Raw genomic sequence first — 27,952 nt, 5'->3', positions numbered from 1 at the left:
TAGGAATTTCAAGGTTTTTTTTTTCCCGCTACCCGATTTGACTCAGAACCATGGGAATAACAACTGCAGAAAAAGAGTCGAGTCGTTTAATTCCCCCTTTCATTTCTGTTTAGTGTGTTTCGCTTCGTGCCTTATTTTAAAATAACAGACTCATAGTAAGTATTGCTTTTTCACGAGGTGTAAGATCTTATTATCCAAACAACCTGGTAGGTTATACCACTCTAGGAGACGCGTTGTAATTCTTTACTTTTTAATTTATACTCAGTAGTTTAATAGCAAGATATGTGCTTATTAATAATTGACTTTTGTTTTTGAATATTTGTAATAAAGAGCTATGATTTCTGTATAGCTGATTTTCACAAAAAATTTACTATTATGGTAATACTATATACCCAGGTGCGCATCAGTGGTAATCCAAGTTTGTCAAAAGTATGGTGGTTCAGCAAAACACAATATCATATCAAATATCAATAAAATATAAATTGATTTAATGGAGTATAATAATTTCACAATCTCAGAAATCTCACATCATCACTGCGTCACATCTTCCATCAACTCTCTGAACACACTCAATGGCGCTGTCAGCGCCCTCTAGCATTAGGCGGGTCTTACCACCAGGTACAAAACAGTTGTTTGCTTGTTGTTTAACAACGAATTTTTTACGCCAGCGTTTTGTTTATTTATATGTATTTTGAGTATTTGACTGTTTATGTTATTTTCGATTTTTAATTAAGTTCTATTTCAAGAACTTTCTTTTAATTGCAGAATTCTTGCAAGTCGTCTTTTACATTTTGTTGATTAACTACATTTCTTGTACATTGTAAGGTGGATTGGCGTTCAAAATGGTTTAGCCTTGAGTTTTTTTTAAAAAAAAGCAATTTAAATTTCGAATATTTTTCCTCGAAAAGCATATTTCAGCGTAAGAAAGGGAAGGAAATGAAGTATTTATTGCTAACAATTAGCTGCTTGTTTAAGCATCGTCTTAGCAAAAAAATTCTTTTCAGCCCATACCAGTGTGGCTTTCGCACGGGAAAATCGACAATTTATCTTTTTATAGCGGCAGTAGAGGACTCCATCGTACACTGAAGTGACAAAAGTCATGGGATAGCAATATGCAAATCTACAGATGGCAGTAGTATCGCATAGAAAATGTATAAATGCGAAGTGCTTTGGCAGGGCTTTCATTCAAGCACACTCGAGCAGAGCAGCAACCCAGTACCGTAGACGGTTGTACAGTGCTCTTGATTTTTCGTTCTGATTCTTCGCACCCTGACTCTTGGTAAGTTGACCTTTACTTGCTCACCTCCATGGCCAGTACAAGCAAAAAACCACCAGATAAGAATTGGGCAGATAGACAAGAAAGCGACTACGAAATAGACTCAGATTACTCCGTAAATTCTAACGCAATCGACTCTGATTATTCTGCAAAATCTAGTATGAGCAATCAACTCCGTAAGCAATACCTTAAAAATAAAAATCAGGATTCAGAAAACTCCTTAAGAAAACCTAAAAGAAGTAAAAAAGTAGAAAGTACAGCAAATCCCCAAGAAAAATTTAAAGACATCTTTCCAAATTTATTAACAGCTCAAGTAGCCTCGAATAATGAAACTAAAACTTCAAGTGAAACAGAAACGCCTTCAAAAACCCCAAACAGCGAAAAGTCAAATGCTGCAGAAATAACAGAAATAAAAGATCTGCTAAGTACAATGCGTGCATTTATTAAGACTTATGACCCGAATAGTGAAACGTACCAAAAAAGTTTAATATTCCAATCTCATTACGAACAAAAACTTATTTAATTGGAGAAAGAAGAGGAAGCAATTCGTAATAAATGGATAAAACCAAACAAAACCTGCAAACCCACCATCAATCTAACAGAAGCAACTCCAATAGTAGAAAGAAATCAATTTACCCCATTAAATACAGCAATGGACACAGATGAAAATACAACAAAAGATTCAAATGAAACTATTCCACCAGAAAAAATTCCTCCCATTGTAATCAAAGAATCTAACCCAGATTGGAGATCCGTTCGGCAAATGTGCCATGAAAAATGCAAAAACCATTTCGAAGCAGAAATGAAAAATCGTGCAATTTACTTAAGAACCACCACGCAGGAAGATGTCCACAATTTAAAACAGTCTTTAAAAAGCCATACTATTCAATTTTATACCTTCTCACTTCAAAATGAATCCTCCATTAAAGTGATACTCAAAGATATGCCAAGCACCACCACAGAAGCAGAAATCGCAGAAGATCTTATCAGCAGAGGCTTCGCTGTTATTAAAGTCAGACAATTCTCCAAAAAGATCGAAGACCAGAAAATTTTACTACTCATTTACCTGATTGAACTACACAAAAATGCGGCTGGAGAACAAATTCATCGCCTAAACAATATTTTTGACGTCAACATTAAAATAGAAAAATATACCCCTCGCAAATGTCCTGTACAATGCTTTAAATGTCAAGAATTTGGCCACTCACAGCTAAACTGCTTCAAAAAAGTTCGATGTTGTAAATGCTGAGGCAATCACAGGAGCAATACCTGCCAACTAAAAGAAAACGAAAAACCTAAATGCATTTTTTGTTCAAAAGAACACATATCTTCGTATCGTGGATGCGAAATTTACAAAAGAAGATTTGAAAATCAGCAACCAGTTAAGAAAATAACAGCCCCACTGCCTACTCCAGAGGACTTTCCAAAATTTCACAGTTCTTCAGAGACTAAACCGTCAAACTCCCCCAAACTAAACTTCAGAAAAATCTCCCAACTAATGTTTCAGAAGTTACAGAAATATTTCAAGATCCAAAAGTTTTCAGATTTATACAGAATATCACAACAATTGCGCATCAAATTAAAAACACAAGCAACACAACAGAAAAAATGATCCTTGCCTTCCGCATTATGGAATTAACGTTCAGGTTTTCAGAAGAGAATTAAATTCGATGTCATTAACTGCACAGATTATGCCTCTACTTTAAAAATTTACTCTTATGCTTATCAGATCTCTACTTCAGATTCCGACAATAGATGGCGACACCCATGCTACTCCACTAAGCTTACTTAAAATTTCCCGCCTACTTACAGTTCTCCCCAACAGATGGCGGCACAGCTTTCGATCACTTTTCTATCAAAAAATTGCTTCACTCATCCAAGCTACTCCCAGCGAATACTTGTATCTCTACCAACAAATGGAGCCACTGGACCAACCAAGTATCCTCTACTCAAGAAATTTTCCACTTTAAAATACTAAAGTGGAATCATTTCATCACTATGACGTACCCCGTAGGGTAAATAATTACTGAGTCAAAGTCCCCAGGACTATATACTCATCGTCACTTCAATTCATTCAATGGCTTTCATTTGACGTGATTATGGCCGCACGACGAGAATTAACAGACTTTGAACGCGGAATGGTAGTTGGAGCTAGACGCATGGGTCATTCCATTTCGGATATCGTTAGGGAATTCAACATTTCGAGATCCACAGTGTCAAGAGTGTGCCGAGAGTATCTAATTTCAGGCATAACATCCCACCATGGACAGGGCAGTGGCCGACCACCTGCACTTAACGACCGAGACCAGCGACGTCTGCGTAGAGTTGACAGTGTTCACAGACAAGCAACACTGCATCAAATAACCGCAAAAATCAATGTGGGACGTACGAGGGACGTGTCCGATAGGACAGTGCGGCGAAATTTTTCTTCCTTGGGCTATGTCAGCAGAAGACCGACTCGAGTGCCTTTACTGACAGCACGACATCGCCTGCAGCGACTCTCGTGTGCTCGTGAGCATATTGGTTAGTCCCTAAACGAATGGGAAAACCGTTGCTTGGTCAGATGAGTCACGATTTCAGTTGGTAAGAGCTGATGGTAGGGTTCGAGTGTGGCGTAGACCCCATGAAGCCATGGACCCAAGTTGTCAAAAAGGCACTGTTCAAGCTGGTGGTGGTTCCATAATGGTCTGGGCTGTTTTTACATGGCATGGACTCGGTCCTCTGGTGCAACTGAACCGATCATTGACTGGAAATGGATACCTTCAGCTACTTGGAAGATCACTTACAGCCATTCATGGACTTCACGTACTCAAACAACGAGATTTTTATGGGACATCATCGAGAGGTCAGTTTGTGCCCAAAACCCTGCACCGTCAACACTTTCACAATTATGGACGTCTATAGAGGCAGCATGGCTCAATATTTCTGCAGGGGTCTTCCAACGACTTGTTGAGTCCATGCCACGTCGAGTTGCTGCACTTCGCCGAGCAAAAGGAGGACTGACAAAATATTAGGAGGTATCCCATGACTTTTGTCACTTCAGTGTATATAATAAATACAATGTGTATTACACAGCAGTAATTAGCCTTGACTTTATAAAAATACTTTCGGCACATTGTCTGGTTGTAATCCAAACATTGAGAAACGCTAGCTGTCCTAGAACTTATATTGTACCATTGTATATTACTTAACTGATAGAAAATTTGTACGCAATAAAGGTAGCATATCAAGAGAACAAATCAAAGCCTGGTCCGTCGTGCTCATTATAAAACCTCGTACTTAACAAAGGCTCTGTTCCGGAATTACGTAAACACTAAGGTTGCAGCTTTTGCCGATGATGCAGCTCAAGTTAACCGTGGTCTCGCATGCCACGACCTTCTTCACTTCTTCTTCTTCGACTAGTTGTTCAATGACCTCATCACCGAGCTCAAGCTCATCATTTCAGACTAAAAATCATCAGTACCTATTAAATCCAAAATGACGAAAATATCGGTAGAAGACCAAACATTAAATTGAATTGCTAGAGCATTAAAATAGTAAAATTTAAATATTTAGGCCCTAAATCATGTGAATCCCAAACATTACTGAGCTCAAATACCGCACGCTTGCAATAGCCCCAAAACTGAATTTCTTCCGGAGACAGCTGGGGTCTCATTAAATATAACCAAAAATTTCTCTACACCTCAGTGATAGAAAAAAAGTCACAAATGCCGCAGCCAGTATTGACAGTCTATGTAGTATTGACAATCTAGTAGCCTATGGAAGGTTCCAAAAATTAATCATCTCTCCAGCTTCGAGTGTTCTTGGACATTAGTGATCGCCAAGGTACATAGGACTACGGCAATGGTTACTGCAAATGCCCTGATCTGCTTTTCTCCATTACATATTTGAGCATAAAGAGCAGTCTAACAGCAGATTACACAGTTCGACACCCTATCAACCTTTGGCGATGAGAGTTCTTTCGCGGCCCTCTACGAACATCTAGCATTAAAGTAAAGGAATGAAGTATAGTGAACTATAAGACAACGGCGCACGGTTCCTGGTAATTTTTAGTCTTCTGTGAATTGATCATGTTAGGGATGTCGTATTCAGTATTGAATTTTAATTAGATTTTCAGAAACATTGGTAGCTTCAGGTGTTCATTTTCGTAAAGTGGTCGCCATGGGAACCTTCCCTGTAGATTAAACAAACTGACTTTTAATCCCCTTAAAAAATAAGAAGAAATGGATTTGCAGAATTAACTTTAAATTGATTGCAGGGAAGGATGCTAGATTCCCATTCTTATCGTAAAGATCTTCCATAAATCTTAAGAATGTGAAGCATATTTTCAGTTTATTTTCTTCTCTTCAGCAAAAAAAGTGTAAGAATAAAATAATTTTAGTCGTGTGTAGCGCGAAGAGCCAAAAGGTACTTCCTTTTCGCCTGCAGTGTCGTCGTCCTTCTCAATTACAACGGAACTGAATTCGGTTGCTGCCACTTTTTGTAATATATAGCATTGCAGAGTTCGAGCGTGTGATTTGGGTTTTAAAGAGGCGAATCACAGGTGCTCAACAATACTGAAGCATAGGTTACTGAATAACTGAAATGCAGTCGTTTTAATTTGGTGTGCAGTGAATTATTTTCTGCCTAAAATGTCTTGAACTATATTTTTTGAATTAAAGCATTTTGATTTGTATCCTAATCTGTATATTTCCAATGATTTGAAAACATTATTCATATGCTCATATTCTTTTATAAAACTTAGATAGCATATAAAAAATTATAAAATAATTATTCTTATCTTTACAAAAATTCTCTTCGTCCTAAGTCCCTTTTGTGAAAGATTTATAGGGGTAAGTTTTTTCCTAACCGAAAGGCATTAAGAAAAGGATTTAGCGCTTTTATCGACAAATACCGAAAGAGGAAAAGTGCTGAGTTTTCCTTTGCTTTATGTAACGATTGGAGAAATGTTTGACTTTAATGTTGAAAGAGTTTGTACGTTTAAGAGTAGTTTTAAGAATATTTTAAAATGCGTATGAAGAGTTGGATGGTCGAAGAATGTGCTAGTCGTATGTTGTCAAGAGTTGTCGCATTTAAACTCTTTTATATCAGACTCATAAAACGATAAATTTCGATTATCGATTTCGAGAGAAAGAAGTCGGAGAAAGGCTTAATCATTATGCCCTGATGGATACGGAGGACAGTTCTTTTTACGCTCACATTCATCTGCATCCTTGTTACCGAATTTCTTATCATTTATCGTAACGCATTATTTCCACTGCCACCACTTTTTCAAGCATTCTAGTATTTGTTCATTGTGGTACCAGTTTTGAAAGGTGAAGCATCATTCTGTTAATGTTATTTTTCGATATCATATATATGTATGTGTCATATCATCCTTACCTTTAGGTTTTTAATTTGTGTTTGTTAGTTGTTACGACTAAATCATTTTTTGGGGGGAAGGGGGCGGTAGGCTTCGAAATTCTGGAAACTGGTTCCTTATTTAAACTAATGCTATATTGGTTAAGTCGAAAAGCCTTATCGCTGTAGAACTTTTCTACTTGCGCAAGGTTTTGCTGCTGCTTTCTTAAAGCGAGGGAAATTTGTGTAGTATAAATTATGCGAGTAACTTAATCCAAATTAAAAGCTTCAGTTTTTGACATAGTGATTTTTTTCTTTTGTAGAACTTTCGCTTAATAATTTGATCTTCAAACGTCGAAATTTTTTTAAAACTATTGACTCATAATATTTGATGTAATTCATAATGTACTGATTGTATCTCTTTTTAAATCGCAGTCTCAAAATCCATTGTTATATCCGTAAAAGTTATTCTTTCCGGAAAGTGCGTCTTTTCTCCGAATACAGCGTGAAAGACTAAATGGCACAAGAAGAAATGCTCAGAAAGGTATAAATCGTGCTAATAGGTGGCCGAATAGGTCCAGAATAAATAATTTAATTTTCATGTACAGATAAGGTTCCAGTGGCCAAAAATATGAAGTGATCAATAAGTAGCGCGGTCTTCACTTTGGGAAATACGTTATCGAATTAATGTAGTATTATTTCATTGAACATCCGAATAAATGTCCTGGGATATCGTAGACCAAATTCTGTTAAGCCTAGTTTATAGTTCATCTTCAGTTTGTGGGGGTGGGAGGGAATTGACCTGATGGCGTCATATCGGGCTGGCCAAGAAAATATCCGCACATCTTGAAAAGCGCCATCAACCACACAACACCTCATTAACATGGTTGTGTTACGTAATGCATACTAAAGGTAAGCAGCTGCTATCGCTGACGGCACCATAAACAGCAACCTCACGCTAACGAGCCATGACACGCTCTAAAATGGCAAAAGCATCCGACAGATGGCTATATCACTTCCACACTCTCGCATAGTGATTATCATTGGTGAGACTGAAAATGGATTTATCGCCTGTTCTTTTCTACACCCCACGCAACTCTGACGCGATACTAAGCTAAGCAATACTGGCACGTTTTTGAAAACAGAATGTCTGTAAAACAAACCCTGCAACCAATTAGTACGGTATTGTCCATGTTGGTATAGAATATCCAAAACTCCCCTTATAATGGCTCACAATACTGGCATTCGTGAACTGGATGTACTGTTATATTATATCTAATGGGACGATCTGCGTGCTTTGATGTTCCGTCTCATTACGATGTTGGGCATTTCTTTCCCAAGATCGTTGTCTCCAAATGCGACCAATGACAGCTTCGCATTTCTTTTCTATAGCAATATGACGCAATTAACAACCGTCAGTTTAAGAACCTAAAATGAAAACTCTTGTGAACACAATCATTTAAAGAAATTGCTTTCGACAATGCCTTAAGAGCATTAATGTACCGTATTCTTTCTCTCTACACAGCAATAGCAAAAGCTCGCAACTCACAGCCGTGACAGTCGGGTTTATCAGCTCACAACACGTACGGAGTTGTCTTTTTTATCCAAGAATTTTAATCATTTGCATAACTTGCTGAAGTTTATGCGGTTTAGGTCCGTAACACTTAGCCGACACGTACACTACCCAAAAAAAAGGACTGTTCTCCCGTTCTACTGGGCTGATTGAAAAAATTCAAATTGCGTTTTTCATGTCTCGAAAGCGCGACTTAGGATATATATTAGATTTATATATAGCACTGTTCTAATGTAGGTATTTTGACACAAAATCGGACTTTTTCTGAAATAACATACCAATTTTTTTTTCATATTTCGATTCTACGACTCAAACTTTGTCTAGTTAATTAAATTATGTAAAATTTGGTATGAAATTTACGGAGAAATTCAAAAATTTATCTTATTACAATTATTTCAGTTTTCACCAAAAATAATTCATTTGGCAAACTTCTTAATATGTGGCAACCAATTTTACTTTCCCTTCCATTATGCTGGAGCGGAAAAAAAAAGTCATATCATTCCTACCTTTTTACATTGTGCATGAGCGGAAAACAGCTGAACTTCTTTTGATGCATTTACCCCAATGTGTTTTATTCCTTGAAAGACGATTCCATGTCATCTTTCAGTAACCCACTGCTATGCTAACTTTCTAAATTAATTGCTTTCAAAATGCTTAAAATTCTACTCATCGTCAAAGGTTTCCTGTTTTATTCCCTAACATTCATAATTAATTTTCTAAATCTTTTCTTCCAGATTTCAGTAAAAGGCATGGTATTTTGTCCATATCATTACAGATAAGTTTAAGAATGAATTACAATTGATGGCGAATGAGTATAAAAACTTGCAAGGGTAATTGAAATATAGTCTTTATAACAGGCATGCTTAGAGTGGTTTTTTGTTTTTCTTAGCCCAGAAGGGTAAATTTCGTTTTGGCATTTTGCGTTGAAAACTTTAAATGTTGGTTCACTTTCCAAATTGTTGCCGCCAAATATTATCACATTGTGTTATATTTAAAGAAATTAATTAATGAAGCATCTGCATAGATGTATGAATATTTCTCGCATTGTGATAAAACAACTGTACCTAGAGCCATCCAATTTTGAATAACGTAATCCTCCACCAAATATGGCCATCCGAAAGCCCGAATTTGGAATTTTTTTATTATTTATTTTATATTTTGTAAAACTTTGAAGAATTTTTGATTAATAAACTCAGCAATTTCAAAACGAGCGATGGCAAAACTCTACGTAAAAAAAAAAAAAAAAAAAAAAAAAAAAAAAAAATCTCCAGCGCGCGAGATTGTGTATCGGGAAATCTAAAGATATGCTCGTATAAAAATTATTTTCCGACATTGCCGTTGAATTGAATTTTATGGTTGAAGTGCGAAGAAAATTATATCTCCTAAAGGTAACCCACAGGCCGTTAAAAAAAAACCCTTTCGGATGTAATGTAAAATCTGAAAACTTCAGATTTTTTTTGTTTGTATTTTTTAACTGGATTGGCAGTTTGTCAGGAATTTGCTTACCTTCAGTAACTGACTTAACGTTGTGTCAATGCAGCCTTCATCTGAAACCATGTTAGTGGTTTCATTTCAAAAACTGCTAATCCAAGAATAGGTATTCTATGCTTTACTAAGAAATACTGATTTTGACAAGCAAAGTTATTGTCGGAAAGGAAAGGCTCTGACAATGAATGCAAAACAAAGGCAAAATGACTTTATTCAGTCCTAAAAGAATTATATTAACATGATTCTTTATTCATTCTTGAATGAGCAAAAATTACGTTTTAATAAATAACACAAATGACCATTTTTAGAAATGAAACATGTCTTTCACATACGTATATCAAACAACGTAAAGCATTTCTATATTTCGGAATGTAAATTGTTGACGCTTTGAACTCGAGACATTCTTGTAGTTGAAGAAACTGTGCTAAACCTCAACTAAGAATAATTGAGCATTTCTTGTAAAGTTTTAGCACAAGAAAATTATGTATCTGATTCAATGACCTCGTTCGTCATAACAAAGAATTCTGGTAAACTGACCCCATTAACTCATCCTCAGTGTAAAATATTATTTGGGATTTTCATTAGAATTTTCTTCATAGTAATAGTCATACCGTTCTGTATGCCTTCTTGATACCGTCACAGATCTAGCGTGTTGGTTGTCAGGTTGTCTCATAATTAATAACATTTTTCAGATAGAACTTGTTAACCGCTTGCCTGATTATCCCGAGTTATCTCGGGTTCGTATATATTGCAGTTAATTATTATCCCGAGAAAACTCGGGCGGAGCAGAATTTGCTAGTACGATTTCTTTTATCACGGTTTTACTCGGTCTGGAGGAAATGAAAGGAAATATTCAGCTTTGATTGACAGTTTTGCCAAATTTTGTTGGTTGCACGGTTCTTTTGGAGAGACTGGTCGCGTGTTTCCCAATTGTATAGTATACGTTGGCTTGTGGATTAGTAATGTATAAAGAAGGATGCATGCGTTGGAAAAAAATAAAATAATGGCGATGACGGAAGATAGCGAAAGCGATGATTTTTCAGATAGTGATCATGAAAAGGTGGGGGAAAAAAATCAAAAAACAAAAAAATCAAATCCAACGAGACAGTGTACTCTGTGCTCCCGTGAAAAAGATTTCAGCGGTAAGCCAGTAAGAAAAAGAGACCAGATACCAGTGTAGAATGTCAGGTATCACTCTGTGTTGTCTCTTGTTTCAAAAGCTATCATACAAAGATTAATATTTAACTTTTTTTCTTTTGCCCGAGATAAGTCGGGATAGTAAACTAATATTAAAAATAAATGCTTTTACACCTTCAAAAAATTAAAAATTCAACTTAAAAACCTACATATTTTGATTTGTTTCGTTTTGCTGTATTTAATAATAAAATAAAATGTGATGATTTTTTGCAATTTTTTTCAAAAACATTTGTAAGGGAAGCGGTTAAAATATGTTCTAACGTGCTTAAACAAGTGATTTTTCATGCATGTTTGAATACCACTGGGCAAAAACAGCTTAATTATGGTGATAAATTATGATTTGTAAGCCTGCAGGTGCACGTTGCTTTAATAGCCCCTTATGGAAATTGCAGTTGCAGAAGATTGTCTGAGACATGCCATGCTTTATGAGTTTTTAAAAAGTTAGTAGTGCAGCAAATATTGTAAACAGGTCAAAGGAAGTGTATGGTAAAGGTGGTTTGAATTTATGGTAAAGATGTTTCGAATATTCGTAAGTGGCAGCAGATGGTTCTGTAAATTTCGACGAGGTGACTATAACAAAGATCCAGCTATTAACATTATACGTATCTTTCTGTTCAAAAGAATTTGGATTTAAAAACATGAAATTAATAAAATTTTGTCTTTATGGAGTTCTTTATTTAACTGCATTCTGTAAATGTTTCTTCTGTATTCTTCGAATTCTTAATTTTCTGCTACTTCGAGCCTGATTACAGTCCATTTAGGGCAGTTCTCTCATTAATTCAAGATATCACTTATAAGGTATTTTCTAACTCCTATCCGCGTGCTTTAGCACTTCTGATGCGTAATCGGGTGGTCCGGACCAAAGCTGTATCAAGAGTATGATATGTACAATTTCAAAAGCATTATATATTATATATACAGCTTTGGTTCGGACTCTTGGTTAGAATAGTCTCCCTGATCACGGGTAGAGCACTGCGCATATTTCATATTCCTGCGTCGATGTAGTTAATGTACAGACTTCTAAATTTCTGTTTGTTATCAAATATTCAAATATTCCTCTACTTCTATCTTATGTAGTCCTTTTAAAGCCAAAATTTGCGGTATATAATTTATATTTAATAAAATTTTATTAAAAATATAAACTAGTACTTGAAAATGTTATCGGTAATTTTTTCTAAAGTACCGTCTTTTTCCGAAAATAAGACACTGTCTTACTTTCTTTTTTGGTCCAAAATACGCGCTAGGGCTTATTTTCGGGGGAGGGAAAAATAAAAGTATATTTATATATTTTATTTAATATTTATTTTACACAGAATACAGAAATTTAAATTTATTCAATTACAGTCATGTCATCTTCTTCTGGAACATCGTCATAAATAAAATTCTGATTTTCTTCCAAATTCATTTCCTGTTGAATCATTCGTCCGAATCTCTCATGTCTTGCGATATAGCTATCGTTAAATGAATATTTCTTGTCTAAGTAGCCTGTTCATAGTGCATTGGAAACATCACTATCAGTTATTTTGTGAATTTTTTACCCAATTCACAACTTCTTGTAAGTCTGGTTTTACAAAATTACCTCGATGATTTCTCACCATTCTGTTTTCAATATATTCATTGATTTCCATCTGCAAATGATCCTTGAATGGCTTGTTTATTGCAATGCCAAGTGTCTGGAGGTAACCAGTCTTTCCTGCCGGAATCATTATTTGATCAATCTTCCTCTCAGGAAGAAAGTTTTCATGTCTTTAACGCGATGAGTACTGGCTGAATCCCAAACTAGTAAACCTCTATTATGACCCCTCAATAGTGGTGACAGCATAAAATCAACCCACTTTCTTATAACTACTTGGGTGCACCAGGCTTTTTCACTTTCAATGACATAAATTCCTGAAACACGTTGAATCTGGTTTTACCTTTAGTGATTAAAAATGGCGATACTTTCTTGCCATGTAGACGAATCGCCAAAATACAGGTAACACGTGCACTATCGTAACCGGTAGAAGGAACGTAAATTGACGAAGTAGCCTTGTGGTGAACTGTCGTGTGAGCTCCTTGGCCTAGGAATACCGCGGTCTCATCCATAGCAATCATGTTGGACAGTTGGTATTTCGAAAAATCGATGCCATCAACAAAAAGCTTAAACGCAAGTGCACGCTTAACAACTTCATTGTCTTCCAGCTTAAGCAATGTTGTTGATCTCCTTAGAGACAGTTCATATCGTTTAAGGAAGTTGTCCAACCAGTGTGACGATGCTTTAAGTTTTTCTGTGGATATATCAAATTCAATTGCTGTTTCAAGAGCAAATTTTTTAATATCAGCCCTGCGCACAACCAAAGCCATTGCTCTCCTGCCTGCAATCCATTCCCAGATGCAATCTTCCAACTCGGAAAATAACAGCTGCCGACCTGATCCAACTCTGCGTTTTTTCTTATTTCCTTGGTCCACCAGTTGACACAGGTAATCGTAGTCTGCACGCCATTTACGAATCCAGCATCTTCTCTTTACAGAATGCTACAAGATTTACACCCCTGGAGTGTTCCACGATTCCTTTTTTTGTACTCGACGGAATAGCTCTTTCGTTTTGTACTCATTTTAACTGGGGTTAAAAATTATTCACTTTATTTTAAAATAAAATTACATATGAGGAAATAATCAGACTTACAATACTGAAATGAATGAACGTTGTATACCTGCACTGTCGCTCAATGTAGACTGCTGCCTTATGTTGTATTTTTAACCAGTTCGCCGTTAGGAAAATCGCAAACATTTCGTGCCCTTTTTCGCATCCAAAGGTAAACTTTTTGTGTCTAAAACTGGGCTCAGAGTATTTCTTTTTCCCTTTCACCACCTGTGAAAGCCTATTTAGAAATTCTGTTCAAATCAGATTGAACAGCGTACCTGTCACACTGAAGGATGGTGAATAACGACCCTCTAAGGGCCAATATAAAACGCAAAGACTGGTGTAATCCTTAAAGCAGATATTTTTCCCTTTGCACCCAACCCCACTTCCACTTCCACTTCCTGCACCCAACCCCAAATCTATGGCAATCTATTACAATGTAAATGTAATTTATAATTGTCAAGAAAAAGCTTTATATAAAGTAAAAATAAGGGCATTAGCTATTATTTGAAATGTCCTTGAATTTTGTTTTGTTATTTTCTTGATGGCTTGTAACAAAAGAGAAGAATTGAATCGTTAAGAATTGAAAAGATAGCACTCAAATCCCTTTGTTCGTTAATAGAAAGGGAGAAAGCTGTTGTGCACCTCATAACATACGTTGAGGGGGGTAGCTGTTCAAAGAAAGTGTCCCCATCCTTTACTTTCCCGAAACCCATGGAGGTAGGAAGTAAGAAGGAGTCGCCCTAAACAAGTTTCTCCGTACCCTGCTCTGAAGCACCGGCGATCCCTACGTGGTGACCAAAACATTGGGTCATTTACCATTGAGTTCTATGGGATTTGACGCGTTCGGGTGTAAATATTTTGTAATTACGTCGCAAATATACATATAAATGTATATATTTTCTTTTTCTACAACACTTCAGAGTCCTAAGTATGTGAAAACAACATATTTTTAAACAACATTTCATTCTGAACGGAATTAAATGCTGTACTTTTCACAGGACAGTTTTCTCAGAATGGTTTAATTTGAATGAAATATTTTCACAAGTTTTCGTTAATTACATTAGAAAAAAAAATTAAGTTAATTCGATTTTATTCGGTTAATGTACAAAAATTAAGATAAAAGTTTATTGTATTATTAATATTAAAATTATGCATTATTTCTTTTCTATTTATAGAGCTTCTTCCTAAAATACTTTCTTAAATATGACAAGATTTTTTGGCTTCTTTTAAATCGAAAAATCTAAGTCAATTTATAATTAATGCTCTATTCGGTTCATTTTAAATTAGAGAATTATTAGGAATAAGCGAAATACTTGACTTTCTCTGAACATTTCTGAAAGGGAATAAAATAAGTTTTTTTTTTTTTTTTTTTAAGTATTATTTAAAACTTGTAACTGAGTTATTATAAAATGTAAGGGGAATAATTGTTTTAATTATACTTATCAGATTTTTTTTTTTTACTCTTTATTTCAACAATACATATTCCAAAACTCTTTATTACGTTCTTAACTGCGCATCTCATAGCATTTGCTTTACAATACCTTTTAACAGATTGCTTTCCAATACGAACAATTCTTGCTTAAATAGTTTTATAACGTATTTGTCAACAGGATTTCAATTTATGTTTACAATTCAATATTAAAGTTATTATATATTTAGATAACATTTATAATCGTTATAAATTAGATACATTTAATCATTAGATTTCTTCACAGTACTTTCACAGTTGTTTATAAGTGAATAAATTCTTCATTTCAAATACATTTATAAATAATTTAATGAATATTTAAGTATTTTGTCAAAGGCAGATACATCCTTTTTGCAAGCACATGCATAAATACCCATACATATTTCCTATTTATCATTTCCGGCATGTGCAAATCTTTAATTTCTGTGCATTCACTATATTTTTCGTGTAAAGTAATTTACACTAATTTAGCATACACCCGAAAGTTTTACATAAAAAATATATATGAATATAATTTGAATGAAAATTATAAGTATTATTTTTAATATCCACTCAAAGGTCAGTTTTTCTTCAAAATTCCCGCACGATGGCATCTCTCTCTTTAGGCAGATAGCCCTTGCATGCGTTACTCTATTTAATAAAAACTTAATCTGACCTATGTGCCTAATTACAAATATTTTAACATACATAATTTTATGTTTACATTTAGCCATCAAGTTTCAAACTTTTCAAATCTTCTAGAAAATAAATTTTGGCAGATCTCTTTTAGCAATTTTATTAAAATCTATATTTTTGTAGTGCAACAGCTTAGAATTTTATAAAACAAATTCATAATCAAAATCGCTGTTGTTAGTTATCGAAAAATAACCAAGATGTGATTTTTGCGTAAATGTCAGTAAACTATACAAATTGCTATTATCCATCACACTATGAATGTTTCTTTCATGCAAGATTGTCCCTTTTTCGATTTCTATGGAACTGTCGTGTGTCGAAATACTATCAGAATTTTGTCAAGTGAGCTTCTGAATGTAAACAAAAAACACCCCGTCTGGTGACCCAAGCTTCAAAGCAGTGCTTCACTTCTAGCGCGGAATGGCCCCTCCTCCCTTTCCTACCTCCATGCCGAAACCATGGAGGTAGGAAGTAAGATGGAGTCGCCCTAAACAAGTTTCTCCGTACCCTGCTCTGAAGCACCGGCGATCCCTACGTGGTGACCAAAACATTGGATGGGTCATTTACCATTGAGTTCTATGGGATTTGACACGTTCGGGTGTAAATATTTTGTAATTACGTTGCAAATATACATATAAATGTATATATTTTCTTTTTCTACAACACTTCAGAGTCCTAAGTATGTGAAAACAACATATTTTTAAACAACATTTCATTCTGAACGGAATTAAATGCTATACTTTTCACAGGACAGTTTTCTCAGAATGGTTTAATTTGAATGAAGTATTTTCACAAGTTTGCGTTAATTACATTAGAAAAAAAAATTAAGGTAATTCAATTTTATTCGGTTAAGGTACAAAAATTAAGATAAAAGTTTATTGTATTATTAATATTAAAATTATGCATTATTTCTTTTCTATTTATAGAGCTTCTTCCGAAAATACTTTCTTAAATATGACATGATTTTTTGGCTTCTTTTAAATCGAAAAATGTAAGTCAATTTATAATTAATGCTCTATATAGTTCATTTTAAATTAGAGAATTATTAGGAATTAGCGAAATACTTTAAATAAGTATTTCACTAATTCCTAATAATTAAATAGGTATTAAATAGTATTTGACTTTCTCTGAACATTTCTGAAAGGGAATAAAATAAGTTTTTTTTTTTTTTAAGTATTATTTAAAACTTGTAACTGAGTTATTATAAAATGTAAAGGGAATAATTCTTTTAATTTTACTTAGATTTTTTTTTTTTTTTTACCCTTCGTTTCAACAATACATATTCCAAAACTCTTTATTACGTTCTTAAGTGCGCATCTCATAGCATTTGCTTTACAATACCTTTTAACAGATTGCTTTCCAATACGAACAATTCTTGCTTAAATAGTTTTATAACGTATTTGTCAACAGGATTTCAATTTATGTTTACAATTCAATATTAAAGTTATTATATATTTAGATAACATTTATAATCCTTATAAATTAGATACATTTAATCATTAGATTTCTTCACAGTACTTTCCCAGTTGTTTATAAGTGAATAAATTCTTCATTTCAAATACATTTATAAATAATTTAATGAATATTTAAGTATTTTGTCAAAGGCAGATACATGCTTTTTGCAAGCACATGCATAAATACCCATACATATTTCCTATTTATCATTTCTGGCATGTGCAAATCTTTAATTTCTGTGCATTCACTATATTTTTCATGTAAAGTAATTTACACGTGTAAAGTAAATTTTCGTGTAAAGTAATTTTTCGTGTAAAGTAATTTAATTTCGTGTAAAGTAATTTAGTAGTACTAAAGTAATTTACACTAATTTAGCGTACACTCGAAAGTTTTACATAAAAAATATATATGAATATAATTTGAATGAAAATTATAAGTATTATTTTTAATACCCACTCAAAGGTCAGTTTTTCTTCAAAATTCCTCCACGACGGCATCTCTCTCTTTATGCAGATAGCCCTTTTATGCATTACTCTATTTAATAAAAACTTAATCTGACTAATGTGCCTAATTACAAATATTTTAACATACATAATTTTATATTTACATTTAGCCATCAAGTTTCAAACTTTTCAAATCTTCTAGAAAATAAATTTTGGCAGATCTCTTTTAGCAATTTTCTTAAAATCTATATTTTTGTAGTGCAACAGCTTAGAATTTTATAAAACAAATTCATAATCAAAATCGCTGTTGTTAGTTATCGAAAAATAACCAAGATGTGATTTTTGCGTAAATGTCAGTAAACTAGACAAATTGCTATTATCCATCACACTATGAATGTTTCTTTCATGCGAGAGTGTCCCTTTTTCGATTTCTATGGAACTGTCGTGTGTCGAAATACTATCAGAATCTTGTCAAGCGAGCTTCTGAATGTAAACAAAGAACACCCCGTCTGGTGACCCAAGCTTCAAAGCAGTGCTTCACTTCTAGCGCGGAATGGCCCCTCCTCCCTTTCCTACCTCCATGCCTGAAACAGTCCTGCTGTGATCCTAATGCGACAACGCTGAGAAAAGTAACCCATCAATCACCCCTTTTGATTTTCGACTCATTCTGTGGGGACTGGAAAAAGGTCGCTGCGTCGTATGTGTCTCGAGAGTTACGGTTCAGCCCAAATTTCACCCCGACGAGAGTCTGCCGACGCTAACGGATGACGATGCCTTTCCTGTGAACGTATCTCTCTCGGGGCAAACGTTGAACTGGTTAAGATAAATTCCAAGAATTAATTTGAAACGAATTGTAGAGGTAAACAATTAATTTCTCGGAATATTTTGTTTCAGACATTTCTCTGAAATACGAGTATTAAGAAAGCTAAACATATTATTACTTAATAAATCAACAGCATTTTTCAACGAATTCTTTTTGTCACATTATTTTAACTAGGGTTTATTTTCGAGGGATGTCTTATTCTACAAAAAGTTCCAAAAATCACGATAGGGCTTATTTTCGGAGGATGTCTTATTTTCAGAAAAAGACGGTATGATAATTTAGGAATTTTGATATGTTAGTTATCTTTTGTGACAATTTAGCACTTTTTGTTTAATAACGGCATTGTTTTATGATAATTCTATATATATTAATAAATTTTTGGATGCTTTTCCTTTATCTGTTCTCAATATAGTAAGAGCAGATAATATGATGTATAACACATTATAATTAGTAGTAAGATAATGAGAAAAATTAGAAAAAGGATAGGAGAGTTGCTCATGTAAATTAATGTTTATTTCAGGTGGAAACTGTTTGCCTGTTGCATCTAGAATATAATTATGTACCAGAGCTTCAATTACGCCGATACTTCATAGTTTTTAGGACATATTTCTAATTCTATCCAGAGCGCACTGGAACCCTAAATAAAGAGGCTTCGGCACTCTTTTTATGTAACTGAATAATAATTTCAATAGAAATTTGATTTAGAAAATTTTATTTTTAGCAATAAAATTGTATAAAAAATCGCTTATTAAATTTTAGTTTATCTCTTTACATTTTACTTAATTTTAATTATTTAATTATTTTTAATCTTTAATTATTTTAATAAATAATAAATTGATTATACATTAATTAAATAATAATTATAAATTAATAATGCATAAATCTTAATTTTGAATATCAGTGAAATAATTATTAATTTGATACTCATTAATTATTTAACTTTTAAATCATTAAGGATTTTAATCGTCATTTTATTTATTTACTCTTGTTCCTCTTTCCTGATGATCTTCCATAGGGCTCCGGCACTTCTACTTTTATAAATTATGCCCTGTTATGTAATATATAAATATTTTATATAAGAATAATATAATCTTATTATTTCATACAGTACAAAGTCCGTAATCCGGACTCGTCGGGTCTTTGGCGATTCCGGATAAGGGATTTTCCAGATTATAGATCATCAATTTAAATCTGGTAAGATGGCATGCAGAAATTATACAATTAAAAATATGAAACCGTAATTTATGAAATAAAGAGAAATTATGATCTAAAGGGTATCAAAATTTACAAAAAAAAAAGCTTAATATTTGTTTACTTTATTAAACATTTCTTTCAATGTAAGTTGTTTAAGTTGCTTCCTTTTTTGTGCTAATACTTTTTCTTTAATTCTATAAACAGACATAATTTATTGTTCAGTTACAAAGTTCCACTGTTCAAGTCCTGTAATTGCTATGTCGAGAATACCGACTAACTTGTCGACCAACATTTTTTCGTTTTCGTTTTTAACCTCTTTGTCACTTTCTTCACTATCGGAAGCGCGCATGGGTGAACGCTTTACTGGATTTACGCTCATGCGTAGCGGACGCGCGCATTAAACGCGCATGCGTGTTTATCTCTTTGAGGTCCGGATTATAGATCATTCCGGATAATGGACGTCCGGATTACGGACTTTGTACTGTATAAGAATATTTAAAAAATTGAAAATATTTGTACATAAAATAATTCTCATTGTTTTATTATTAATTAGTATATCATATTATTATTTATTCTTACGATTTTATGATATTGCATGCAGATAAAGGAAAAGTTCAAATTTTTGATTAGTCATAGTTATCAGGTGCTGGAATGAAAAAATTAAATTGATTTTACAATTTCCTTAGTGTTTCTTTAATTTCAGGTATATTATGACAAGTGAACATACTATGGAGCCAACTCTAGAATTTTTTGCCAATCACAATTACTTTGGTTTAAAAAAAGAGAATCTGAAAGTTTTCGAACAGTATATGTTGCCTTGTCTTACCCTGGATGGCAAAATAATCCTCGAAACGCCTTGGAAGATGGCAAAAGCCCCTGGTAAGCCCCTTTTTTTCATTCAAATTTCTTTTTAAAATGTGGTAACCAGAGAACTTTTAACAGGTATTTTTCTCTTCAAAACTTAAGTTTTTAAAAGTATTATCTAGGTAAACTGTGAAAACTTATCAAACATCTGTTGCTCCCATGCATTCTTACTGTGTTTCCTACTTGTGTATAGATAGAATAATTTATTTTGGTTGCTTGTAGTTTATCTTTTTAAAAGATTAGGCTTTTTAAGAGATTAGACAAAATCAGTAACATGAGTAAGCAGTGTTCTCTATGATAGCTTCTCTATCTTCATCTGAAATTGAATAAATGCTGAAATATTGTTAAAACAAAACTTTTTTTTTTAAGTCCACAAGAACTTAAATATTGCTTGGTTTAAGATGTTATCAAGCTATTTACAGAATTTTTCATACTAATATTCAAATCTATTGTCATACAATTACTATTCACCTGTGGTTAATTAATTTATTGAATCTATAAATGATTTGTGTACTTTTCCTTAATAGATGAATTAACAACCTAAATATAATTTGAAATTGCCAAGGTAGTATGTGCTTAATTAATACAGCAGCTATCTGTCTCCTTAATGCCCAGACAAAATACATATACTGATGTTCTGAATACTTTCAGCAGTTTGAATTAGTAGCCAAAAAATTCAAAGTTCTTTTAAATTCAAATTTCCAAAACTGGATTTTTGCAATGTTAAATAGGTTGTTGTTTTAGATACATCTACATTCAAAATTTAAATTTTTTTAATTTATTTTCTTCTGGCAAGTCAAGGGGCAGAAAATATTAGATGTAGAGAAAAATTTAATTTTTATCGTAAATGGCTTACATTTTATTTTGAGATGTTGTTTTTCTGATAACTGTTATATTGTGCAGAAGATATACAGCTAAACATTTCACTTAGTTTGTTAACTACAGTCAAAAGTCGTTAATCCGGACTCGTCGGGACTTCGGCGATTCCGGATTATCAATTTTTCCGGATTATAGATCATCAGTTTAAATCTGGTAAGATGGCATGCCGAAATTATAAAATAAAAAATATGAAACTGTAATTTATGAAATAAAGAACAATTATGATCTAAAGGGTATCAAAATTTACAAAAAAAAAAAAAAAGCTTAATATTTATTTGTTTACTTTATTAAATATTTCTTTCAGTGCAAGTTGTTTAAGTTGCTTCATTTTATGTGATAATACTTTCTCTTTAATTCTATAAACAGACATAATTTTTTGTTCAGTTACAAAGTTCTGCTGTTGAAGTCCTATAATTACTGTGTCGAGAATACCGACTAATTTGTCATTCGAAATTTTTTCGTTTTCAATAACCTCTGTGTCACTTTCTTCACTATCAGAAGCGAAGTATAATGACGAGGAATTTAATTTAAATCTTATCAAAGACGGAGTACATCAAGATGAAGTACTACATTTAGTAAGGAATTATAAGCCAAATAAAATAAAAACATCTGCCCTGAAGATAAGGATAGTGCTGACAGATCAACTTCCAATTCATTGCGCGCCGCGGCGTTTTCCCCCCACCTGCCGCAGAGCAGCTTGAAATTGATGAACAGATTTCAGAATGGTTAGATAAACAAAGGATTATGCCTTTATCCATTTTTTACAGCAATTCCACTTTTTGTTTAATGGACTTCGAAACATACTTTCGCTTTGTAGATCCTTTACATATTAGTAAATATATATCATAAATTCTATTTGAAATAATCGAAAGTTCAAGCTTACTTTTATAAAATTGCTCCAACAGTTTGCAAAAAATAATAAGCCGGATCCAATTCGAAGATTAAGGAACAACGCCTGAATTGGATAATTTTAGCTTAGCTTGTAGTGGCCCAGTTATTGCATGAGAAATAATTATTTTTTATTTCATACATTTGTTCATGTGTTTAATTATTTTATAAAATTAACTTTAATATTTTGTTAATATTCATATTTATATTTCTTTTATGCTGAATGGAAATAAGTAGTTCTATTTATATTTAAATTTCTTTATGCTGAATGGCAACTAGTTCTAGTTCTGATTCATGATTGCTAGGTTTTGGTTTCAAAACGTTGCTCGTAGCGTCGCATTTCAATAGCTGGAAAATAAAATAGCTGTTTGTTTATAATTCATGCTGTTCCTAGTCATAAATTAATTTTAAACATTAGTAGCCAAGGCTACATCGTGGTGACCCTGATTAATTTTCGAAATGTCAACAAATGACTCTTCTGAAACTGCTATGAAAGATACCATGCAGTCACAGGAGCTTCATAAGGTGAGTGTAAAAATACCTCCTTTTCGGACTGATAAACCGGAAATATGGTTTTTTCAAGTTGAAGCTCAGTTCAAAATTAGTAATATCGTTTCAGAAGAAACGAAATTTAACTGTTTAGTTTCACAGCTTGAACCTAAGTTCGTCGAAAATATTTGAGACATTGTAACGAACGATAGTGCCACAAAATATTCGGATGCTAAAATTAGGTTATTACATTTATTCAAAGAAAGTGAAAATGTACGAATTAAACGTTTGATTACTGGTATCGAACTTGGAGACATGAAACCAAGCCAACTTTTGCAGAAGTTGAGATCAGTTGCTACTACAGATGTCTGAAAATCTGATCAAAACTTTATGGCTGGAGAAGCTACCTGACTCAATAAAAAATATATTATTAGTTAGTGTGAAGATGTAACCAAGTTAGCGTCTGGCAGACAAAATTAGTGATATGAATCGGAAACCAGAAGTATTTAGTGCTAATGCTCATTCCGTTCCCGCAAATGATTTGTTGCAAAGAATTACCTTTCTTGAACAAAAAATTGATCAAATAACCATTCGCTCAAGACGCAGGGACTCGGATTTACGTAATTCACGTTCACGATCTCGAAGCCGATCTCGTAAATGATATGACCCTACTGGCAAATTTTGTTTCTATCACTTTCGATTTGGAGTAAAATGTATTCCAGAGAAATGCCAGCATCCGTGTGCTTGGGTAAAAAATGATTCCAAAAACCAGGAAAACTTGAATCTGCAGTAGGTTCAGCAGCAAATGCTGCTGCAGAAAATATGAAGGATTGTCGCAAATTTCGTTTATTTGTTCGTGACCGAAGATCAAATTTGCACTTTCTTATTGATAGTGGAGCTGACGTAAGCATAATTCCTGCTACTTCACAGAATAAATGTAAAACTGAATACAAACTGTATGCAGCTAATGGTACAGATATTTCCACTTATGGCATAAAAATGCTAACTCTTGATTTGGGATTACGTCGTGATTTTCAGTTTCCATTCATAATTGCTGATGTCACAAAAGGTATTTTAGGAGCTGACTTTCTTCACAATATAAATTGCTTATCGATATAAGTAAGAAAAAATTTATTGATGGCGTAACACAGCTTTGTGTTCAGTGTGATGTCTCTGCTATTTCCAGTGATTACTCAGTAACCGCATTAAATAAATCCATAAAAATTTTCGATTTACTGTCGAAATATCCCGAAATTTCTAAACCTATCCTTTTTCCTACACAAATTAAACATGGTGTTACACATTTTATTACGACTGATGGTCAACCCGTTTATTCAAAGGCACGACAGCTCGATCCAAAACGCTTAGCTATAGCTAAAGAGGAATTTAAATTTATGCTTGACAGTGGAATAATTCGTCCATCAAACTCCCAGTGGTCAAGCCCCTTGCACCTTGTTACGAAAAAGGATGGTTCATATTGTCCTTGCGGAGATTACCGACGATTGAATGCGCAGACGATACCTGATCGATACCCAATTCCTCGCATTGAAGATTTTCATCATATTTTAAGAGGTACAAATATTTTTTCTAAAATTGATTTATTCAAAGCTTATTTTCAAATTCCTATTGCAGAAGAAGACAAATGTAAAACGGCTATCATCACTCCTTTCGGTTTATACGAATTTAATGTAATGAGTTTCGGTTTAAAAAATGCTCCTGCAACGTTCCAAAGATTTATTCATGAAGTCTTTAGAGGATTAGAATTCGTTTTTCCCTATTTAGATGATATACTCATTGCATCCAGTACCCATGAAGAACACGAAAATCACCTTAAATTAGTTTTCGAAAGATTACATACATTTGGGTTAAGAATTAATGTTTCAAAATCTGTATTTGCTGTTCCCCAAATCGAGTTTCTAGGCTACCTAATTACACCTAAGGGTTCCCGTCCTTTGCCAGAAAGAGTTCAAGCTATTACTAACTACAAACGACCAGAAACAATTCATGAGCTTGGAACTTTTCTTGGAATACTTAACTTTTATCGTCGTTATATAAAGGATGCAGCGAAGAATCAAGCATTGTTACATGCGTATCTCAAGGGAGCTAAAAAGAGGGTTAAACGTAAAATCGAATGGACTGAAGAAACTGAAAAACAGTTTGAAACGTGCAAGAATGACCTGGTGAACACGGCACTGTTGTCTTTTCCCAATTCTGAACTACCTCTGGCGTTATTTACAGATGCTTCAGATACGGCGATTGGCTCAGTGTTGCAACAATATGAAAACTCCTCGTGGAAGCCAATGGCATTTTTTTCTAAAAAATTAAGTGATACTCAGCAAAAATATAGCACCTATGATAGACAACTATTAAGCATATATCTTTCAGTTACACTCTAAGCATTATCTAGAAGGAAGAGTATTTACAATTTATACAGATCACAAGCCCTTAATATTCGCCTTTCGTCAAAAACTTGACAAAGCAGCACCTAGACAGGCTTGCCAACTTCAATACATCTCCCAGTTTTCGACTGATATCAAATATGTAAAAGGTGAGAATAATATTGTGGCAGATACATTATCTAGAATTAATGAAATTTCATTGATAGATTATGATAAAATAGCTGATGAACAAACTCAAGATGAAGAACTGAAGAGTTTGCAAACCACTACTTCCTTGAATTTCAAGCATTGTTCTCTACCTTCAGGGAAATATTTGTGGTGTGATACATCAACTAAACATATTCGGCCGTATATTCCTCAGGCTTTCAGAAAACACATCTTTCAACGAATTCATGATTTATCACATCCAGGAATAAAATCGACTATGAAATTAATGACATCAAAATTCATTTGGCCTAACATAAAAAAAGATGTACAGTTGTGGACAAGAACTTGCATTCCTTGCCAAAAAGCTAAAATCAGTCGGCATACCAAAACAAAATTAGGTGAGTTTGAAGTACCACCAGGAAGATTTTCTGTCATCCATATCGATCTCATAGGACCACTTCCACCACCTAAAGGGAATATTTGTCTTACTTGCATAGATAGATTTTCGAATTGGATGGAAGCAATTCCTTTAGAAAATATTTCCGCTGAGAACGTCGCAAGAGCCTTTTATAGCAACTGGATTGCGCGTTTCAGAATGCCAAGTAAACTCATTAGTGATCGTGGATCCCAATTTAAAAGTGATACATTACGAGCTTTGTCCAAAATCTGTGACATCAATTTACAACACACTACGGCCTACCACCCCTCGTGTAATGGCAAAGTTGAGTGCCTTCATCGAACATTAAAAACAGCATTAAAAGCCCACAACAACATATCTTGGACGGACACGTTACCAACAGTACTTTTGGGTTTGCGTACTGCTATTCAAGAAGATACCAATCATTCTATTGCGCAAGTAGTTTATGGCCAGAGTTTCAGACTTCCTGGAGAGTTTTTCAGCGAACCAAGTATCCAGACAGCATCGGAGACTTTTGCTAATAAACTCCAGAAACAGATGAAGTTGTTGGACCGAGACTAATTCGTAAAAATTCATCTGAACAGATATTTGTACATAAAGACTTAAAAACTTGTTCTCATGTGTTTCAGCAAATAGATCGGGTAAAAAAACTCTGGAACCTCCTTATGAAGGACCATTTCCTGTTATTGATCGCAAGGACAAATATTTTACTATTAGCATAAAAGGAAAACATATTAATGTATCCCTGGATCGCTTGAAACCAGCATATATTTTAGCTGAGGAAAATTCTCATTTGATACAACCTGACTACACTAATTTGCAGAGACCGGACTCAAATTCGGATGTGAATCAAAAACATTCTCGCACAGGCAGAACTATACGTTTACCTGTTAGATTCAAGGACTGACTAAATTATTTTGATAGTGGTTAACACTGCAATACTAGTTACTACCTATTTCTCCATCTTCGTAACGTAACTTAGTTACTGGTGGGGGAGTAGTGTAGTGGCCCAGTTATTGCATGAGAAATAATTTTTTATTTCATATATTTGTTCATGTGTTTAATTATTTTATAAAATTTAATATTTTGTTAATATTCATATTTATATTTCTTTTATGCTGAATGGAAATAAGTAGTTCATATTTATATTTAAATTTCTTTATGCTGAATGGCAACTAGTTCTAGTTCTGATTCATGATTGCTAGGTTTTGGTTTCAAAACGTTGCTCGTAGCATCGCATTTCGATAGCTGGAAAATAAAATGCAATAACTTAGCTATTTGTTTATAATTCATGCTGTCCCTAGTCATAAATTAATTTTAAACATTAGTAGCCAAGGCTACAAGCTTATACCGTCCGTTATACATTAAACCTCCGTTATACATGTAAACGCATTATGCGCATGCGCACACGCATATTCGCAGCCGTAAAAGTCAACGCTATGCAAGCGCAGAAAGTTTGTAGCTTTGAGGTCCGGAATATGGGTGTCCGAATTAACGACTTTTGACTGTATTAGAAAATGAAATGCATTTTTTCATAATAGATTTTTCCGTTTAACTAATTTTGCATTTTACTTATTTCTGACAGATGGCAACGGTGGCCTTTTCCGTGCATTACGCGAGCGTGGCGTTTTGGATGACATGACAAAAAGAGGAATCCAATACGTCCATGTGTACTGTGTAGACAATATTCTGGTCAAAATGGCAGATCCAGTTTTTATTGGCTATTGCATTAGCAAGGACGCAAACTGTGCTGCCAAGGTAAGTTTTCTAGTGCACATTTTGCAATTTTTATATTTCTCTGAAATTATAGAAAAATGATTACAGTTAAAAAAATCCTTTGACCTTGTATTTCTTTTGCTATTCCATTTCTGCAATACAATAAAATGCCTTTTTGTGGAATGAATTCTTAAACATATATTTCTTCCTTAAAAATTTAAAATTGACAACATATTTCACATCCAAAAGCTTTATCAATATGCACTTTCAGTTTGCAGTGGTTTTCTTGAATGGGCAGGTTTGTCAGTGCTTAAATTGCGCCGGAGCCCACCGGAGCTCTACTCCGGTACTTCTCAATTTTTGAGATAAATTACAATTTTAACTGGAGTGCAGCGGAGCCCTAAATAAGATGAGCTCCGGTACTTCTTTTTATAAAACTGAACCACAATTTAAAGGGGAAAAAATTAGAATTCCTAACGTTTTAGTTTAACAATAATGATAATTTCCCTAGAAATACGAACTCGTGAGAACATGAGACGTTCAATTAAAGTCCCCTCACTCACATGCGGAAACCTTTCCCTTTAAGAAGGGCAATAA

At 33.9% G+C, this 27,952-nt stretch overlaps 1 protein-coding gene across 6 annotated transcripts in view; it reads left to right on the top strand.

Moving 5' to 3' along the window:
- The window catches only part of mmy (UDP-N-acetylglucosamine pyrophosphorylase mmy), a 198,882-nt gene that overhangs the window by 142,610 nt on the left and 28,320 nt on the right, over positions 1 to 27,952 (top strand). For all 6 annotated transcript variants that reach the window (XM_035354679.2, XM_035354682.2, XM_035354681.2 and 3 more), the window contains exons 4-5: positions 20,259 to 20,434; positions 27,225 to 27,397. In XM_035354679.2, the coding sequence (XP_035210570.2) occupies positions 20,259 to 20,434; positions 27,225 to 27,397 (349 nt within the window). The remainder of the gene's footprint in view (positions 1 to 20,258; positions 20,435 to 27,224; positions 27,398 to 27,952) is intronic.

Source organism: Stegodyphus dumicola, chromosome 4 (assembly GCF_044657685.1).
Source record: "Stegodyphus dumicola isolate Sdum_Otavi_A_Nest chromosome 4, ASM4465768v1".
Taxonomy (NCBI): Eukaryota; Metazoa; Arthropoda; class Arachnida; order Araneae; family Eresidae; genus Stegodyphus; species Stegodyphus dumicola.
Note: the sequence above shows the minus strand (reverse complement) of the source record. Positions and strands in the feature narration are given on the sequence as shown.